Here is a 17,973-nt window from a genome sequence, read left to right as displayed (position 1 = left end):
AGCCTGGCATTTTGAGCTTTTTCTGTGTCTTCTCTGCTTCCCTTCTCTGCATTTGCACTGGCAAAGCAGGCTCATCCCGGTAAGAGTCCGAGCGCCGGCCTGCGTGTAGGCGGTCTGCCCTTTGCACATACACAAGAGCCATCCCCTCCTCCGTCTCCGCTCTCTACAATTCCCACCTGCTAAAAATATTACACAACGGATCCAGCATCAGATTACCCAGTAGGCCTGAGAGACACCCCCAAAAAGCTGCGCCCCCTCACACGGGGCCACTTGCTCTCCATCGTAGATCAGGCGAGATTTGCATACTCTGGGATTTGCATACTCTCCGGGATTTGCATACTCTCCGGCTGGAATCGTCTTTTTAGTCATTGATAATGCATAACGGAGGGCTGGATATGACGGCAGTAAATAAAAGAGGGCATGTGGTAATGGTGTGGAGCAATAATGGTTGTGAATTACAGATACATGGCTCACATGAAAGAGATGGGGGTGTGTGTGTGCGCGCGTGTGTGTTGTATGGCCAAGCTGAGTCAGGAAGAATTAGTTTAGACCATTCTTTCTGTCTCTCTCTCTCTCTCTCTCTGTGTGTCTCTCTCTCACGTCACCTCACAGACAAATAACTCTTCAGTTCCAGGCCATGTGCCAACCTCTACCCGCCGAGTGGTCAGTAATTACTATAACAGTGTGTGTGTGTGTGTGTGTGTGTTTGTGTGGGTGGGTGGGGGGGGGTGAACAAAGTGCATTGCCACCCACTCTCCAGCTTAGAAAGCCAGAGCCACTCGAATCGAAGGACAATGCTGATCTAGGACCAGCTCTTGTGTTTACCAGTGTAGTAAGAGCAGCCCTAAAGTCCTAGAGGCGCACACAGGGCCAGGTCTCTGCTCAGGTACGCAGAAATACTTGTTGCATGTTACGCTGTAAAACGCCATTTCAAGTTTACACTTGCATTTACATTTCCCGTAATCCCCTTACTAAAGAGACAGAGCTATTCAACATTGTAGTCAAGAAGTCAAAATAAACAGAAAGGATAGAGGTCTTTCATCAAGCGAGGACCTATATCTGCATATGTGTAGTTGTTTGTGGTTGACTTACTTGACTCAAACGCAGAACTGAGGCCAGTAGTGTCAGCTAGTCAATGCTTTGGTGCTCTGATCCATTTCTTAACGACCACTGATGTCAAAGGATGAATATGAATCTGTCCAGTTTCAGACATGATTGTAAATTCTTTATCTATCAGGCGTGGTCTACACTGTAGTTATATTACAAGGCCAACAGGTTTGGCACAGGTGAGCTATTTACTAAACGCACATGACGCTCTGTCTGAATTTCTCCATAGTTTTTGATGAAATTCGCTTTAAAAAACCAGAAAAGGGACCCTTCAACAAGGATGGCTTATTTCCCAGCGACGGTTCTGTGTGTGCCGCAGATATTGCATCACCTGGAGCGTGAGGGCCACACCTCAGCGGGCAGGGCTAAAGTCAACCGGCAGCCCGCCCTCCAGGGCCTGCAGAGGGGCTGGCCAGTCCGGGGTCCGGAAGCGGTCGCAACAAGCAGGTTTTACCCACGGTGCAGCTGGACCGTCTGGCTAATGTTAATCACGCGCCAAGAACAGAGAGCCGGAGCCCGTGGTCCCGCCAAGCCGGGCTCGGGGACAGAGGGTCCGCGGGCGCGCACCCACCCACGGCGAGCCCCGGGTCAGGCAGTCGGACAGGTGCGAGGTCAGCCAGGGGGTCTCCGCAGGCATGGTTCTGCTCTCTGACATCTGGCAGGGACGCGGGGCGGAGAGGCAGCCAAGCCAGGTCACCTGGCTCTGGCATCGAGGGGCTAAACGGAAACCTGTCAGTATTCCAGCATAGCAGCAGCCTGGAATCTGGCCTGGGGGGGGCAGAGCTTGACAGTGGTGCATTATCTGCACTTACTGACCTGGCGTAGTCGTCGTTTCCGTTATTCTATTTTTCTCTGTTCCCCCGTGAGCTAACACTGTATAGGGGTCAGTGAAACTGTCTGGTAGACCAGAGGTCATGACTCTGTGCGTGCGCCTCGACTGATCTGAGGCCTGTCCACGGGTCCCTTAAAGCCTTAAAGCCTTTGATAGGATTCTCTTGTGGTGTAGGGGGGAAGGAATTGAAACTCATAACGCAATGTGAGTGTGTGAGTGTGTGCGAGTGTGTGAGGCAGGCATGTAGGCTTCTGAGCCAAACAGTCCAAACCCATTTCACACGCGAGTGCAGGAGTGTCATTTCCTCTGTCTTCGCTTTCCTACCAGTCTGCTCCTGAGAAATATATCTGTGCAGGCAAACACATTCATTAGGCTAATGCACACATGCAAAATAAGTTTGTTTCCCCCAGCTCTCAGCTTTCAATGATTTATTGTGCGGCAGAAATGAAATTGAGTGTACGCTTATAAGTTATTTAAGTGATTTTGGGGTTGACACAGAGTATTTTTTCCCCACACATCTTCATGATTTATGGTTATTGCTAGATGCGAAACTGAGAATAAGCATATTACCTTATGATAATGTAAGTAATTTGGGTGATTTAGGGGCCGCACGCCAGGCCGTCCACGTGCGGCGCTCTACCCAACAGCTGTCCACGCCACTAAAGAGGTCTGGAGCAGAACCTCACACCTAATTTGGATGGATTTTATGGTCTATGAAGTGTCACTGAATAAATTGAAGGGCCTTTGATAAAAAACTTTTTTTTTCCCTGACTTGGCATCATTCCGACACCTGTGCTTATTTTCCCGGAGCTGTGGCCTCTTTGAAGAATATTACATTTTATTAAGAACATTATATTTTGCATCAACTCCTTCAGCTCGTGTTAGTTTCCGCGTGTTTTGTTCTGTCGGTTGCGCAAGACGTAATTGTATGAATGATAAGACAAGGCAGCTGGTAGCTGTGTCATCTGTTGTTGTTGAATACGGTTTGGGTCTACGATCATATTAGTGTTTATGTTTATGGCTGATTGTTGTTACTGTAATACGATCGAGCCTGGCTGCGTGACAGATGAAGCATTCAGTGCATTTTCCTGTGTGTGTGTGTGTGTGTGTGTTTGCACGATAGCTCAGAGTAACAGTGAAGAGAGAGAGATAAAATCATTCCAGTTGTGTCACTAGTACAGTAATCAAAGAGAGTTTCTGCTCGTGCTGACCAGATCCATCCCGACCGGTTGATTGCAGCAGCTTCATTACAGGCCTCGTTAAGGCCCCTCGTTAAAGTCAGTCATTAAGATCCCTCGTTAAGAACCCCTGGCCTGGAATTGCGTGCGGCTGGCAGCCTCGACTGACCCAAAGCCCGGGGCTAACGTCGGCACCGGCGGAGCCTCGCACGGTGACTACAGCAGCCACGCCCCGCCCGCCGACTGGGCTGTCCGTCATAGGGAATACGCCTTCGCTCCTTGTTACCGCGCCGCGGCGAGCTTCTCTGTAAGAGATCGTGACACTTCGCTCCCCGGCAAACTGCAGTAAAAGCACTGCTGAAAGTCGCAGGAGGAGGCGGCTGGTTGCCACGGTTTCCGTTTCCCCTTCCCCGCTCTCTGGTACAGAGCTCACATGGGATGCATCCGCCGGCCTACTTTATTTAAAAAAAAAATTTTTCGCTTCAAAAACACAATCTGGAAAAGCAATGAATATTTTAATTAGAAAAAACTCTCTACTTTGGCACCAGCGGAGGAAAAATGCTTAGCTGTTTCCACACTCGGGTGCTGGATATCTTCTGTCCCATTTTTCTTTTGGAATCGCGATGTCACACGTCGCCGGGAGGCGAGGCAGACGCATTCTGGCCATGTACAAACGGTAATGACTACGAATGCTGATGCGCTCAAGTGCCCTGAGCGTGACTGGCCGCCAGGGGGCGCTGTGCTGAAAGCCCATTCGCTTTAGCGGGTGATCTGCGGCTCCTGGGCCAGGCCTCCGGCTGTTGCCTCCATCTTCTGTTTGGTTCTCTCTGTGTTTATCTCTCCCCACCTTCGTTGCTTTGCCAGTCTGGTGCCGGTTTCGATCCGCATGGCTCATTCCGATTTGTCATCTTTGGAAACGGATGTTACATTCGTTGTTCACAGCTTTTCCCTGGCTTTCAAATTTCCGTACACTGTATAATTTCTGTGTATATATATATTTTCGTGTTTGGCTATTACTCTTATCCTCTCGCTCTCTCTCTCAGCTACACACCGACATGGACAGAGGTGATGGACGTACCAAGTACGTGCTGCGCGGAGAAGGCGCGGGGTCGGTGTTTGTGATTGATGAGAAGACAGGCAACATCCACGTGACCAAACCCCTGGACAGGGAGGAGAAGGACGAATACCGGCTGATCGCCACGGCAACAGACGGCCAGACGGACCGCGCCTTGGAGCCCTCTTCCCAGTTCATCATCAGGGTTCAGGACATCAACGACAACCCACCTGTGTTCGAGGACGGGCCTTACAGCGCCACTGTGCCGGAAATGGCCAACATAGGTACTGCAAGCAGTGTGTCGCTCCTCCCGGTGAGATGCTCTGGTATCAGTGTCAGTGAGTTGAGTGCGATATATTCCCTTAGCCTTGGGTTTCCATCAAAGACCGCGCCGCACGAGAAGGGCAGATTTATCGAGGTGTGAACTGAACAAAACACCTACAAGGTTGGCTCGCTGACTTCTGTCCGACGGAGCTGTCGTGTAAAACCCAGAACAAAAACAACTCTGATTTTCAGAGGGTTTGAAAATTTGACACTTAATTCATTCGTTAAGCCACTGACCCTGTGCTCTCTTGAAAGGAAATATTTGCTTCTGTTTAGTTTATTTTCTGTTTTGTCAGATGCCTGAAAATGTGTGGACTACTTGTCTGGACAGCGGCATGGCACGGGAATAATTAGGCTAACTTTCTTAAATCTACTGCAAACCTGACAGCATTAGCGGCATTCGGGCAGAGAAGCTCGTGCGCATGCGCTGGGGGAAAAAAAATTAAAAATCCGGTGTGTCAAAAGTGTAAACGGATTAGTTCACTTCCAACATTTGGATCCGTTCACTCCATCCCGGCGCATCACTGCTAGGAACCGTGACCGGCGCTCCGGCCACCCATGGGTGGATTTCGGTGAGCCCTGAGCGTGTTGCGTCAAGCTCGCAGTGATTTCTCTCATGCGCTCCTCTTTCACCTGCCCGTCTGATCGTGGGTTCGCGGCCGGGCTCGACAGCCACCCGCTCCAGCTTATGTGCTTCACCTTGCTACCACAGGCTTCAATCTGCATCCTTAACTACCTGTGATAGATCAGGAATCGGCGCACCCTCGCCCAACTCTCTGTCTCTGTAACACTGTCAGCTCTTTGATGTTGGAAAACAGCAACAGCTGCTCCCACAAATCCCTTTTTCCCTCTTAGCTTGTCAGCTGGTGTCCCATGGGAAGCGTGGTTCTTTCTCTACTGTATATGTATTCCCCCCCCCACCCCTCAACAATTTCCATACTTCACATGACGGATGACGGTCTTTGATTTATTTGGTGAGGAAAAGTCTATATCTGTCAAAGGCGGAAGACGGAAACAGGACTTGCGGGAGTGAAGCGGGACGCGCGCTTGTCGGGGAGGGGGGGATTCTGGGAGGGGTCAAAAGGGAATTGGAGACAGAGATGACGAGAGATGACGTGAGACAGACAGTGCAGTGAGAAGGAATGTAAAGCAGCAGGAGCGCAGGATGGAGGGAATAAAGCATTTGTCACACTGCAGAGAGAGAGAGAGATTGAAGCAGAGATGGAGAGAGAGACTGAGGGAGAGAAAAAAAGAGTGGGTATATTGAATGTGTCAGTCGGTATAAAATTGTGTCAGTTGAGGGTACTTGTTCTTTGGCGACCAAGAATTCCATGAGGTCCGTGCGCTGTTGTGTACTGAATGCTTTATGTTTCTCTTTCTCCCCATCTCTCTCTCTCTCTCTCTCTCTCTCTTCCTATCTCTTTCTTTTCCCCTCTCTTCATCTCTGTCCCTCTTCCCCAGGCACGTCTGTCGTTCAGGTGACAGCCACCGATGCGGATGACCCCACCTACGGGAACAGCGCCCGGTTGGTCTACACACTGGTCCAGGGTCAGCCCCACTTCTCTGTGGACCCGCAGACAGGTGGGCGTGTCTGCCCCGCCTTCCCCGGTGCTTCCTGCACCCCCTCATCCTCTCCTCTGTCCTTGCACTTTCCAATGGATCGCCGCCCGGGGCTGCGTGCGTCTCCAGTAAAGACAGCCACGCCCAGACAGCAGCGGTGACGTCCAAAGTGAAACTTGCCTGCTCGAGTACCTGATAACTGGGGTTTTAATAAAATGTTTAATAAACCGAAGCCAGCACCCCGGCTTGTCTATCCTGGCTATTTTCGTCCTCTTTTCTACATTTAACCTTCTTCGAGCCACCATCGTCTCCCTCTCCTACCTACATGGCTCCTTATCCCAGCTCGCTAATCCTCCTCAGCTTGGCAGGAATGCGTTCGCGCGAGCGCGTCCGGCGCGGTGCAGCGAGCCAGGCAAGGGGTCCCGTTTCACGGCAGCTGGGAAGCTACAGAGTGGGAGATGCGCTTCAATGAGGGCTGGAAGTGCTGTTAATCGAGGCAGTTTGACCCCGGAGGGGGTCAGGGACGTCGGAGGCCACAGTTCGGCCCTCGGGCCGCGATGCGAGCCATGGGGGGGGGGGGGTTCGGCTGCGCATAGGGCAGGTGGGGGGGGTTCGGCTGCGCATAGGGCAGGTGGGGGGGGTTCGGCTGCGCATAGGGCAGGTGGGGGGGGTTCGGCTGCGCATAGGGCAGGGGGGGGTTCGGCTGCGCATGGGGCAGGGGGCGCGAGCGGCGGGGCGCGCGAGCGGCGGGGCAGCTTGAGGAGGATGGGAAGGAGCAGAGAGAGGAGCTCGGCGTGCCGCGCTTGCGTGACAGCCGGCGCATTGTGCCCCCGTCTACGTGGATAATGGACTTCCTTTGTGTTTTGATTCCATTCGGCCGCCTTAATGAAACCTAATTAATTTTGTTGACATTTTGAACCCACGCTGATATGAACAAGAAAGCGGGTTTTTTTCCTGCAGGGTTTTGAATGCTAATCAAGTATGTTAACCTAATTCTGTCCCGTATGCATAGCATGGCGTGCTCCTGCATTTACTCATTAGTGAAAGCTGGAATTCTGAGCCGTAGTGTTCCGCAGGGTCATCCTCGGTCTGCGTATTCAGAACTAAATGACCTAAACTGCCTTGTTATATTTTATGTGAAATATAGCCGACGTAGCAAAATGGAGATGGAAATGATTATTTTCTGCTAGTTATGAAAAATCGCTCGAGTTTTCTGACAGTATGAAGGTTTGATATTGAGAAGAAGATGTCAGGAGGTTAGTCTCTCCCTCTCTCTGCCTCTCAGGAGATTACTCCCCTTTTCTCGCTCTGCCTCTCAGGGATTTTGCGCACGGCCGTCCCTGACCTGGATAGAGAGACGCAGGAGCAGTACCTCGTGGTTCTTCAGGCTAAAGACATGGGTGGCCATCTTGGGGGGCTTTCGGGGACCACCACGGTTACCGTGAGACTGACGGACGTCAATGACAACCCTCCCCGTTTCGCACAGAGTGAGTTGCGCCTCCACGACACGCAACACTGTGCTCAATACAAACACCGCCCTACGGCGCGTTCATTCACAAACAGTAACCCATACACCTTTACATACACACATGTATACAAATACATAAGAATACACACATACATCTGCAAGACATACATGAAAATACACACATGCACGAGAATGTATACATATACACACAGATACATACACAATTATACACACATGCATACACAAGTGCACATGCAACGAGGCAAACCATTACGTGCGTTTGTCCTGCCTTCATAACCTCGCCACACCTTGCACACCCACCCAGACCACACTCTGCTGAACATTAAAGGACTGCTTTGTCAAACATGGCTAAGAGGTTTCCTTCCCTGCTGATTGGACGATGGCGCTGGGAGCAGGGGGGGGAGTGGGTCAACTCAGGTCGAGTTCCTCCAGCTCAGATGCACGCTGTTCTTAGGCTTCTCCTGAGCCTCGTTATACACACACACACACACACACATGCACTCACGCACACACACATGCACACACGCTCACACCCGCAAACGCATGCGCATGCAGCCTGCACTCACGCATGCATGCAGGAACGACCCACATGCACGACCAGGTGCACGCACGCACACACACACACATCCATGCACGCACTCTCTGTTTCTCATTCAAACCAAGGAGCATATGGAACAAAACTGTGACTGATAAAATGATAAGAATGTGTGTAAAGAAGAAAAATGATGATTAGTAATCCCAAACTGCTTATTTGACATGTTTTTACCATACGGTGCATTACAGTGAGAGAACTAGTGTTTTCTTCTCCACAGAGCGCAAAGGAGTCCTGCCGAATATCTCAGTGTTCAGGGAATTTGAGCTTTGCTCCCCTCTGATTCGTGCAAAACCCACGAGATATTTACGTTTACATATACAGAACTTTAAGAGCGCTCTGTCATCAAATCGCGGAACGCTTCCCAGCCGGTGCAGTAGCTTACCGTCCAAGACACTACTGATCTAGGTCACCGCAAGATACAGGAGTGAAGGCTGACACCTGGAAAGAATGATGGGGGGAAAAACAAAACAAAAAAACAACACGCTAGAAGGGTTCAGTTAAACAATTCATCAATTCATCAACTCATCAGGCAGTAGGGCATGACCTCTATGGCGGCACCTGCTCAGACAGTTGTATGAGATGTGCTTTATTCAAATTTATATGCTGTTCTCACTCATGCCCGTCTTCTCCCACATTGCACTGATGTGACTTCTTGTCGCGTCATTAATTTCCCCTTTATGTGCCTGGCTGAGTTAGCGACTCCATCTCCCACGGAGCCCTCCCTGTTCCGCACGCCGATCCCGGGAGTGGGTGCTCCGTGTGCCGGCGGAACAAGGCTGGCGTGCAGCTCCGCTTTTTGGTCCCTGTCTGCAGGATTGTCTGCGGGGCAGGTTTTTTTTTGTTTTGTTTTGTTTTGCAGGACGTTCTGTTCGCCTTGTCGTGGGAAGCGTTGGAGACGTGGGTGCGACTGCAGGAGACTCTGAGCACCAGAAAACAGGAAAGAAAACAAAAACCGGATAAAACGGGTTAGGAGTGCGAGGCGGTCGCAACCGGCAAGTAAAGAGTCAGAAAGCACAACAACAGCGTACCACCCAGATCAGAACCAGAACTAGAACCATGGCTCAGATGTTCAGCAGCGCCCTCTAGTGTTCAGGAGACAGTTCCGTCAACAGGTGAAGGTTCCAGAGTGTGTTAATGGATGCGCCACTAACAACGATTAGGAGCACGAAGAAACAAACAATAAATATCTTTTATATTATGCTTAATTATATACACTTCGGGAGGTGTGATAGACAATAAATTAATATACAATAAAGGGCACTTAGTGCATAGAGTGTAAATATTTGGTTCATTTACAGCCCTGTAAATACAGACCTGTCAGTATAACAGCATAACTGAATTATTTTTTTGACGTTTGGTAATACATCACACGAATGGGTAACGTACCCAACCATACTAACGTTTCTAAACTGGAACCTGCAGTTCTTGTGGCAAACTCCTTTAGACAAATGTGTTTTGAAAATATTTGCGGCGCATGACCGGTGCACAGTGGGCTTTTGTGTATGTTTTTGACAATGTTGATGAGGTTTCAGTGGTTAATCGCTAAACACATTTGGAGAGTTTCGAGCCTTGGAGTCCTCCAATTTTGGCTCAGGTCATTTATTTTGGACTGGGGTCATTCTGCTTGGTCTGGGGTAATTTATTTTGGACTGGGGTCATTCTGCTTGGTCTGGGGTCATTTATTTTAGACTGGGGTCATTCTGCTTGGTCTGGGGTCATTTATTTTGGGCTGGGGTCATTCTGCTTGGCCTGGGTTCATTCATTTTGGACTGGGGTCATTCTGCTTGGTCTGGGATCATTCATTTCTGGACTGAGGTCATTCCGTTTGTTCTGGGTTCATCCTGTTTGGTTCACACGCTGCAGCTGTTTGCCGATGACGACCACGGCTGCAGACCTGTGGGAAAGCGACGTTTATCTTTGAGCCTGGAGGCTGCTGGACCTCATACATGTTACGCTGCTGTCTGCTTAAGTAAATCGCTGCTAGAATCTGCTCTTTTTTAATCTCAACCTATCGGGGTGAAGCCCCCGGAGGTCCTCGCCGCACCGCACACGCAGGTTAAGCTCTTGCCAAAGCCTGTCCAAAAATAAAATTGCAGTGGACAAAGGTTTGAACTGAAATGCATTGCACACATGCTGCCAGAATGAAACATGACAGCGTCAGAGATAGCCCACATTAGCGCTAGAGTTTCTATTAGGATTTGGCTCACATCAGATGGTGTGAGGCTTCAGATGGAAGGCACTTAACATATTTGGTTAAAACAGGATTAATTACTCTGCCTGTACACAGTCTGTGCCAAGCATTCAGAAGTGCCATTGTGGTTGCAAATTTTGACTTTGTGGCAGATAATACTTTGCGAGTATTTAGAATTTAGAGCTTCACCAAACAAGTTTCAGTTCCTTGATTAGCTTATTTCTAAGATACAGGTGTTCTGGGAAATGCTGCTGTTTCCTGGGATGTGGCTGTGCTCTGGATTACCAAATAGACAAATTACTGTCTCTCTCTCTCTCTCTCTCTCTCACTGACTCTCTCTCTCTCTCTCTCTCTCTCTCACTGACTCTCTCTCTCTCTCTCTCTCTCTGTCTCTCTCTCTCACTGACTCTCTCTCTCTCTCTCTCTCTCTCTCTCTCTCTCACTGACTCTCTCTCTCTCTCTCTCTCTCTCTCTTGTTTTCCTCTGCTCTTTTTTCTTCTCTTCTGCCTCTCACCCTCATTTCTCCGCTGCTCTCTCTGCTCGCGGGCGTGTGGGTTATAACACTACCGAAGGCAGCCTGCCCGCAGTTCCGCTCAATTACAGCAAGGAGCATTAAAGCTCTGTCCGGACCCGGCGAGGTCAGCTCTGCCTCTCGCGCCCGCCGCGCTTAGCGAGCTGAGCGGATTAGTTCAGGGCCGGCGAGGGCGCAGGCAGGGGGGAATACAGAAAATCCTCGTGCAGGTGGAGTTTCGCTGTACCATTTCTGTCTTATCTCCGCGTCCTGCGACAAAAGAGAGCGAAAAGAGCTCTCGGTTAATTAGCGGAACGCAAAAGCAGTCGGAATGGCACACGTGCCGGGTGGCGCGAATTCCGTGGCGACCGCGTTTGCGGGTCGTTGGAGGCGATGGTTGCGGATGTGCCGGCCCGATGGGTCCTCGTGCGGAGTGAACGCAGACTCAGCTGTTGGGCGTGCTGGGCTGGTTTTTATGGTTTTTTAACGGTCTTAGATGGCGCGCCGGAAGGGGAGCTCATGGTGGCCGTGTGATGGATGGCTACGCAGATGACTCTGTAGGCACACCGGATAAGATCGGTGATTCTTTTTTTTTTTTTTTTACGTCTCGACAAGTTAAGAGACACGATGCGGAGATGCTTTGATCATAAATATTGGCGATTTGTTTTCCTTAAGTACGTCCCATGTGGAGAGGAAAGAGACAGAGGGAAGGCTGTGTGGAGAAAGCGATAGAGATTAAGACCAGAGAGGAGAGGAACGAGGGAATGATGAAGGAAGAAAAGGGGCAGAATGTAAGAATAGAGCGAAGACATGATAATGATGGTAATTTGTCCCCCAGACAGGGAGGGAGAGGCTGGTGAAATGGAGGAGGGACAGCTTAACCCAACTACACGTCTGGAACTGCTTTATTTATGTGTGTGTGTGTGTGTGTGTGTGTGTGTGTGTGAGCAAGAGCGTGCTCAAGCTTTTGCATCATCCATTACACAAGTGCACACTCACTCCATCTGTCTCTCTGCCTTGCCTCAATCTCTCTTTCCCTCTATCACACACACACACACACACACACACACACACAGGAAATGGAGGAACTCAGAGGTGACATGCTTTGTCATCTACCTTCAGGGCTAATTCTTTATTTCTAACTCTCTCTAAGGCTGCGTTCATACTGCAGGTGAAAAGAAGTCCAATTCATTGCCCAAATCCCTTTTTTTTTTTTTGGCCTGCTCGTTGACAATATCTTGTAAATGTGGCTCATGTCCAACGTTATTCTGAACGTACCGCACACCTGAGCCGACCCGCACGCGTGGTGGGACGGCAGAAAGGTAGAACAGTGCTCCCTGTGACTCCTTCATCTTGTTGTAACTTCAGCCAACCATGGCAAACACTTGTTTAATGTTGATGAGGCCAGCTGGTGACAAATTATAACGATGCAAGAAGGTAAAAGAGGTCACGGCCTGTAGCGCCGGCTCTTCGTGGGGTCACGCCGGTTGCCGGAGAGGAGTTTCTGGATTTGTGTGACGAATGTCAAGTTGGACGGATATGAAAGTCAAATAAATTCCCATTGCCGCGTATCGGATTCATATTGGATACGTGTTGGATTTCAGTACAACATATCAAAGGCTTACGTCACACAGCGAGCCAGAATCTGATCTTTTTCACAGATTTATCATTTGGGCGGCAGTGTGCCCGGCAAGAACCACACTGAATCTGATTTGACATTTTAAATTCCAAAATATATGTATCCGAAATGCAACTGTGCGATAATTCCAGATCGGAATTCATACGACTCTTATGTGCATCCAACTTGACGTTCATCATATTTTGAGGCCAAGGTTCTGACAGGAAAGCAATGTGCACGACCACCGACGGCTGGAGATGGTCCTCTCTGACGAGGTAACAGGCACGGTCCCACAAAGAGCCGTCGTTACAATCCTGGCCTTATGCACCTCCTCGCACTCACGCTGATTCATTTCTGGATTTGCAGCTGGGCCCCGCCGCAGACTAACGTGAATGTTAACTTTAGGCTGACTCTGTTTTGACTGTTTTCGTCTGGATGAGCCCGCCACGTGAAGCGTTGTGCGTTTACCAACGCAAATCATTTGCTCTCAGTCGGTCATAAACTGCATTCGTTAGAGAGCAATTATGCTCTTATCAAGCCGTCCTTTGTACTGATGTGTCTTCGAACATTCACTGGAAGTGTCCCCTGTCAAGATCACTACATATTTATTCAGATCTAAGGCTGCGGTCGTACGTACCGACAAGGAAGTGTCGTAGTACAGCTGACAGCTGAGTGCAACAAAATTCAGCCGATGGGAGAAAGGCTGTAGTACCTGTCAGCTTTTTTAGCGAGGGAGACCAAAAATGGGGAAAAAAAAAAAAAAAAAAAAAAAAAAAAAGATTTTACAGTCAATCAAACTGTAATTGATTTTACAGCCCAGGCTAACTCATGCTAGACTTAGCTACCATGGGAGACTGTCCCCTTGCTTTAACGGTTCACGCATAGCGCTTTCTGTCTATTGCGTACATGCCCAAAATATTTGAGGAACGGGGAGGACCGCCTCCTTGTAGAGAAGTTTCCTGGTTCTTTAACGCATCCGATCTGTGCTGAAGTTTTTAGTCGCTGATTACAGTGCCGGGGCTGTCACTTAGACATTGTTGTTGTCTCAGGGCAACTATGTAGTGAAATTAGGATATCAAGACAGTGTCACTAAAAAAATCACTTACAGTAGCTTTAAGGTTGTTTTGGGTTTTTTTTGCCTCTAGGCTGTGGAAGCATTGGTTTTTATACTGGTCTTCAGTGCATCTATCCACCCACCAAATGTTTTTCAAGTTAAGTCACACACACACACACACACACACACACACACTATATATATATATATATATATATATAGTGTGCGAGAGAGAGAGAGAGCTTTTTACAACAACCATTGTCACAAAGCTTTAAAGCAGATTCCAAGCCCCAGCGAGCGAGCCAAGGGCAACAGTGGCGAGGAAAAACTCCCTAGAGCACGAGGAAGAAACCTTGAGAGGAACCAAGACTCAAAGGGGGGGGGGGGGGCATCCTCCTCTGTTTGACATCAGACACCACAACATGAACAAAATTAGTAATAAGGACAAAATAAGTAATAAGCTCACGTAAGCAGTGGAAGTCTAGTCTGGGTTTCTAGTCTGGGTTTGATGAGTGTAAGTGTGTTTGAAACCCGTCTGAACGACTCAGGAACAGCTGAGCGGTCAGGAGGTGGGCGGAGCCACGGAAGGGGAAGGGGTCAGGAGGTGGGAGGAGCCACAGCAGTGACAGGTCGAGGTTCAGTGTAACACCGTAAAATAAATGTGTAAAATAGGGGAATATAATGTGCAAAGATGGACTTCGACAGATCCAGCTATGGCAGCACAGCTACAGGGAAAGAGCCAGAAGAAAACTCAGGCACGTGGGCACCCTGGAGCATCAGCACTCCACCACTCTCAGTCAACAAACCTGAGTGACCAAAGAGAGGTGAAGTGACACCTTCGTAACATCCCAGTGTATCATAACATCAATGCCCACAGACCCCCAGATCTCATCACCAAAGATGAAAGGTATTTAATAAAACGCCTGACTAAACAAACAGGTTTTCAGCCTAGCCTTAAATATTGAGACTGTGTCTGAGTCTCTAACATGAACAGGAAAGTTATTCCAAAGCTTAGGAGATTTATAGGAAAAGTCTGTGCCCCTGAGGTAGATCATATCCTAGGAACTAATAACCTTTTGATTGACTCGAACATGGTGCATCATAATAGACCAAGACTTCACCAAGGTACTATGGGACAAGATCATTCAGTGTTTTGTAGGTCAATAAAAGTGTTTTATAATCAATATGAAATTTTACCAGGAGCCGATGCATTATAGACAGGAGTAATATCGTCAAACTTTCTAGTTTTAGTAAGAACTCTGGCTGTGGTACAACCGGATAGTAAGATATGACAGCTGTCCGCGCTGGAAGGGATAAATGCATTTCTATATGATGTACTGACAGTAAACCTCTAATCTTTGCAATGTTCCTGAAGTGTAAAGGGCACTACTAGAAATAGTATAGGAGCTGGGATCCATAATTACACCTTTAACTGTTAAACATGGTTTAATTAGCAGACCATCGAGGTTTATTACATAATGAGCGAGCGCCCCCCTGGCAGTCTGTGGGCCAAATAGGAGCACCTCTGAATTGTCAAGATTAAGTGCAAGAAAGCTTCTCAACATTCAGTGTCTGGTGTCCTCTACACATTGCTCAGTAATATAAAGCTGATATTTGCTGACATATAACTGTCATCGGCATAGCCAGCATAGTGTTAACAAATCATTTCACCCAGAGGTAACATGTAGAACGGTAAAAGCAGGAGCCCTAGAACAGAACCTTGTGGGATGCCAAAACTAATCTTGGTGTATGCTGAAAAATCACCATTTATATTCATTAAGGCTATTACCTTAATCCCAGTAAGATCTTCAAGTGTATCTAGTAAAATGTTATGATAATTAGTATCAAATGCCGCACTGAGATCAAGCGGTGTAAGCGCAGAGACGACAGGTCATTAGCAACTTTAATCAGCACTGTCTCAGTACACTGATGAGGCCTTAAACCCTGACTGAAAGACTTCATGTACCTGGCTCTAGATTCAGGTATAAGCTTAGCTGCTGAGCTACACCTTTTTCTAGGATCTTGGATTCAAAGGGAAGGTTTGAAATCAGCTTATACTGATTTAATAACCACTGACGTAGGTGGAGGTTAGCTTTCTCGATCAGTGGTTTGGTAACTACTACTTTGAACAACTTATGGACATATCCCATTTCCAAGGAGCACTTTATTATATTACATAGAGGTTGGATTACTGTGGCTAGTGTTTCTTTAAGAAAGTGTGTGGGCAGTGAGTCTAGTAAGTATATGGAAGAATTTGAGAAGGAAATTAATGATATTAGTTCAGGCTATTGGATAGGAGTAAAATACTAATGTCTCTATTTACATGGTTGTTTTGATCTCTGTGTAATTGCCTCAAGGCACTTTAATACTTGGAATATTATCTGTAATGTTCTTAATTAAGTCATAATGTCATTACTACTATGTGATGTTGGAATCTGAGATTTGGTGTCAGTTTTATTCTGAGTTAGCTACTCCTTTTCCTGCAGCTGGTCCGATTGCGTGACATTGCATCGGACCGTCTCTGACTCGTGACGTTCATATGAACACATAAAGAAGTGTCACCGAGCGTGAAGGATTCAAGGCTGGGGTTGCATGTTTGGATGGGCTGTTGGGGTTGGGGGGGGGGTTGTTGAGAGGAGATGCATTGGGCTTGTCTTGCCCATTCAGACAGCTGTAATCGTTTGAACTGGAATAGTTTCCAGCTCACGCCGAGTTCAAAAAATGCTTTGTTGATGAGGGGCTTTTTTTGGCCTGTTGTTGCCTACCTGGGACATCTTTTTTGGTCTCCCGGAGACGGTCCAGCCGAAGGACGCTCGCAGGCGGCTACAGATTGTCTCATTTGTGGCTCGAAGGGGCCGGCTGGGCCCCGTTGGGAAAGTGGGAGCGCGATGGGGCGCACGCGCAAGGGAAGAGCGTGAAGACCATCTCTGAAGTGGCGTGACGCTCGATTAGCGCTCCCGCTGGGCTGGGCGCATGGCGGTCGAAGGGGCTTGTGCCAAGCAGGGAGTTCAGGAGAGAAGAGTCGGGCTAGCAGAGGATGAAATGAGCCAAGGTCAAGGGGTGACGCGCCAGTGCCTCCTGAGTCATGGGGCGGTGTTCCGTATCCTGGGAAACAAGTGAGTCGGAGATTGTGGGTAATGGTCCAAATACACTGAGTGACAGGGGTTAACAGCTATATGCTCACACGGGTCATACACGCTGACCGAGCTCTTACGGGACAGTAGAGAAGCAAAAAAAAAAAAAAAAAACAGTATATATTTTCATAGTTTGAGTCCTCTCCCGGCTAATTGCACATCACGAGGAGGATTGAGGCTCTCTCGGTGTAACGGAGGGACACAAATCTGACCCTTTCTCCCCTTTGACTGGGCAGCTGGGAGGAACTCATATGGATGTCGGCGTGAGAATCTTCATCGCGCGAGCACTGACCGAGGAGAGACCAAGGGGCCGTCGCCCCCAGCGGAGTCCGTCAGGAATGCACCTTCCTTTCCCTGTCGTAGAGCCTGGCGGAATGCCCTCGTGCAGAATAATGGAAGTCAGAGCTGTTCCTTTAGTGGAGCGGACAGAGATAGAAAGAGATGGGAGAGCATGAGAGAGATATATAGAGTGTAGGGAGAAAGCACTGGAGTGAGCGATTTTTATTCTAATGGGGGCAATGTCAGCAGGTCTTTTTGCCGGCATCTCCGCCCCTCCGATGAGTTCAGACGTCGGACTCGCCGCCGGCACACACGGATCTGCGGTGCCAGAACCTGGTTCTGCTGTGTGGGGTGGGGGGTGGGGGGTGGGGGTGGTTGCGTGGGGGTGTAGCGCGGAAGAATAGCCCCCATAACTGGACTTGATGTCTACTCGAGTGAGCCTTGCCACTGACTACTCTGAACGCTCAGAAAAGTAGTTTGGGGGTTTGGTGCTCTTGGCTTGTCTGTTATTTAATGTCTCCACCCTGTTTAGGGGTATAAATGACCCGGGCGAGGGTACGTGGAAGGGCAGGATGAGAGAGATCATGACTTCCGTCGGACCCGACTAGCCTGATTAAGACCGCGTGATTGAGACCAGGACTACGAAGGTATTACTGCCATCGTAATTGTAGCTGGATGGTTGTTGTGAGGACATTTAGATTAAACTCATTTGTGGCTGAGGAGAGGATGAGGGAGCAGGTTTATTACAACTCGGCGAGGCGGAAGATTTCTGGGGATATTTACAGCTCGAACAGCAGGGGCCTGAAACACTGATGCAAAAAGGGCCTTGGTCACACACACACACACACACACACACACACACACACACACACACACACACACACACAAGGCCTTGTTGAGAGTGCAGTGGTGTTTGCGTACACGATTCAGGCAGTATTTTGGTTGTCTTTTTCTCTCACCGTTCACATAGTAACCCAAACCCAACCACAAAAGGTAGCTGAGTGCAGCTAAAACCTGTAAACACCCCCAAGATACACGCACACACAC

The 17,973-nt window shown here is 48.8% G+C and overlaps 1 protein-coding gene across 2 annotated transcripts in view; it reads left to right on the top strand.

The window, feature by feature from the left end:
* Positions 1-17,973, top strand: part of cdh24b (cadherin 24, type 2b) — a 96,902-nt gene that overhangs the window by 49,996 nt on the left and 28,933 nt on the right. For both annotated transcript variants that reach the window (XM_035536480.2, XM_081703401.1), the window contains exons 3-5: positions 4,161-4,455; positions 5,957-6,076; positions 7,375-7,542. In XM_035536480.2, coding sequence (XP_035392373.1) covers positions 4,161-4,455; positions 5,957-6,076; positions 7,375-7,542 — 583 coding nt within the window. The remainder of the gene's footprint in view (positions 1-4,160; positions 4,456-5,956; positions 6,077-7,374; positions 7,543-17,973) is intronic.

Source organism: Electrophorus electricus, chromosome 20 (assembly GCF_041902795.1).
Source record: "Electrophorus electricus isolate QZ-2024a chromosome 20, ASM4190279v1, whole genome shotgun sequence".
Classification (NCBI taxonomy): Eukaryota; Metazoa; Chordata; class Actinopteri; order Gymnotiformes; family Gymnotidae; genus Electrophorus; species Electrophorus electricus.
This window is presented reverse-complemented; position numbering and strand designations above follow the sequence as displayed.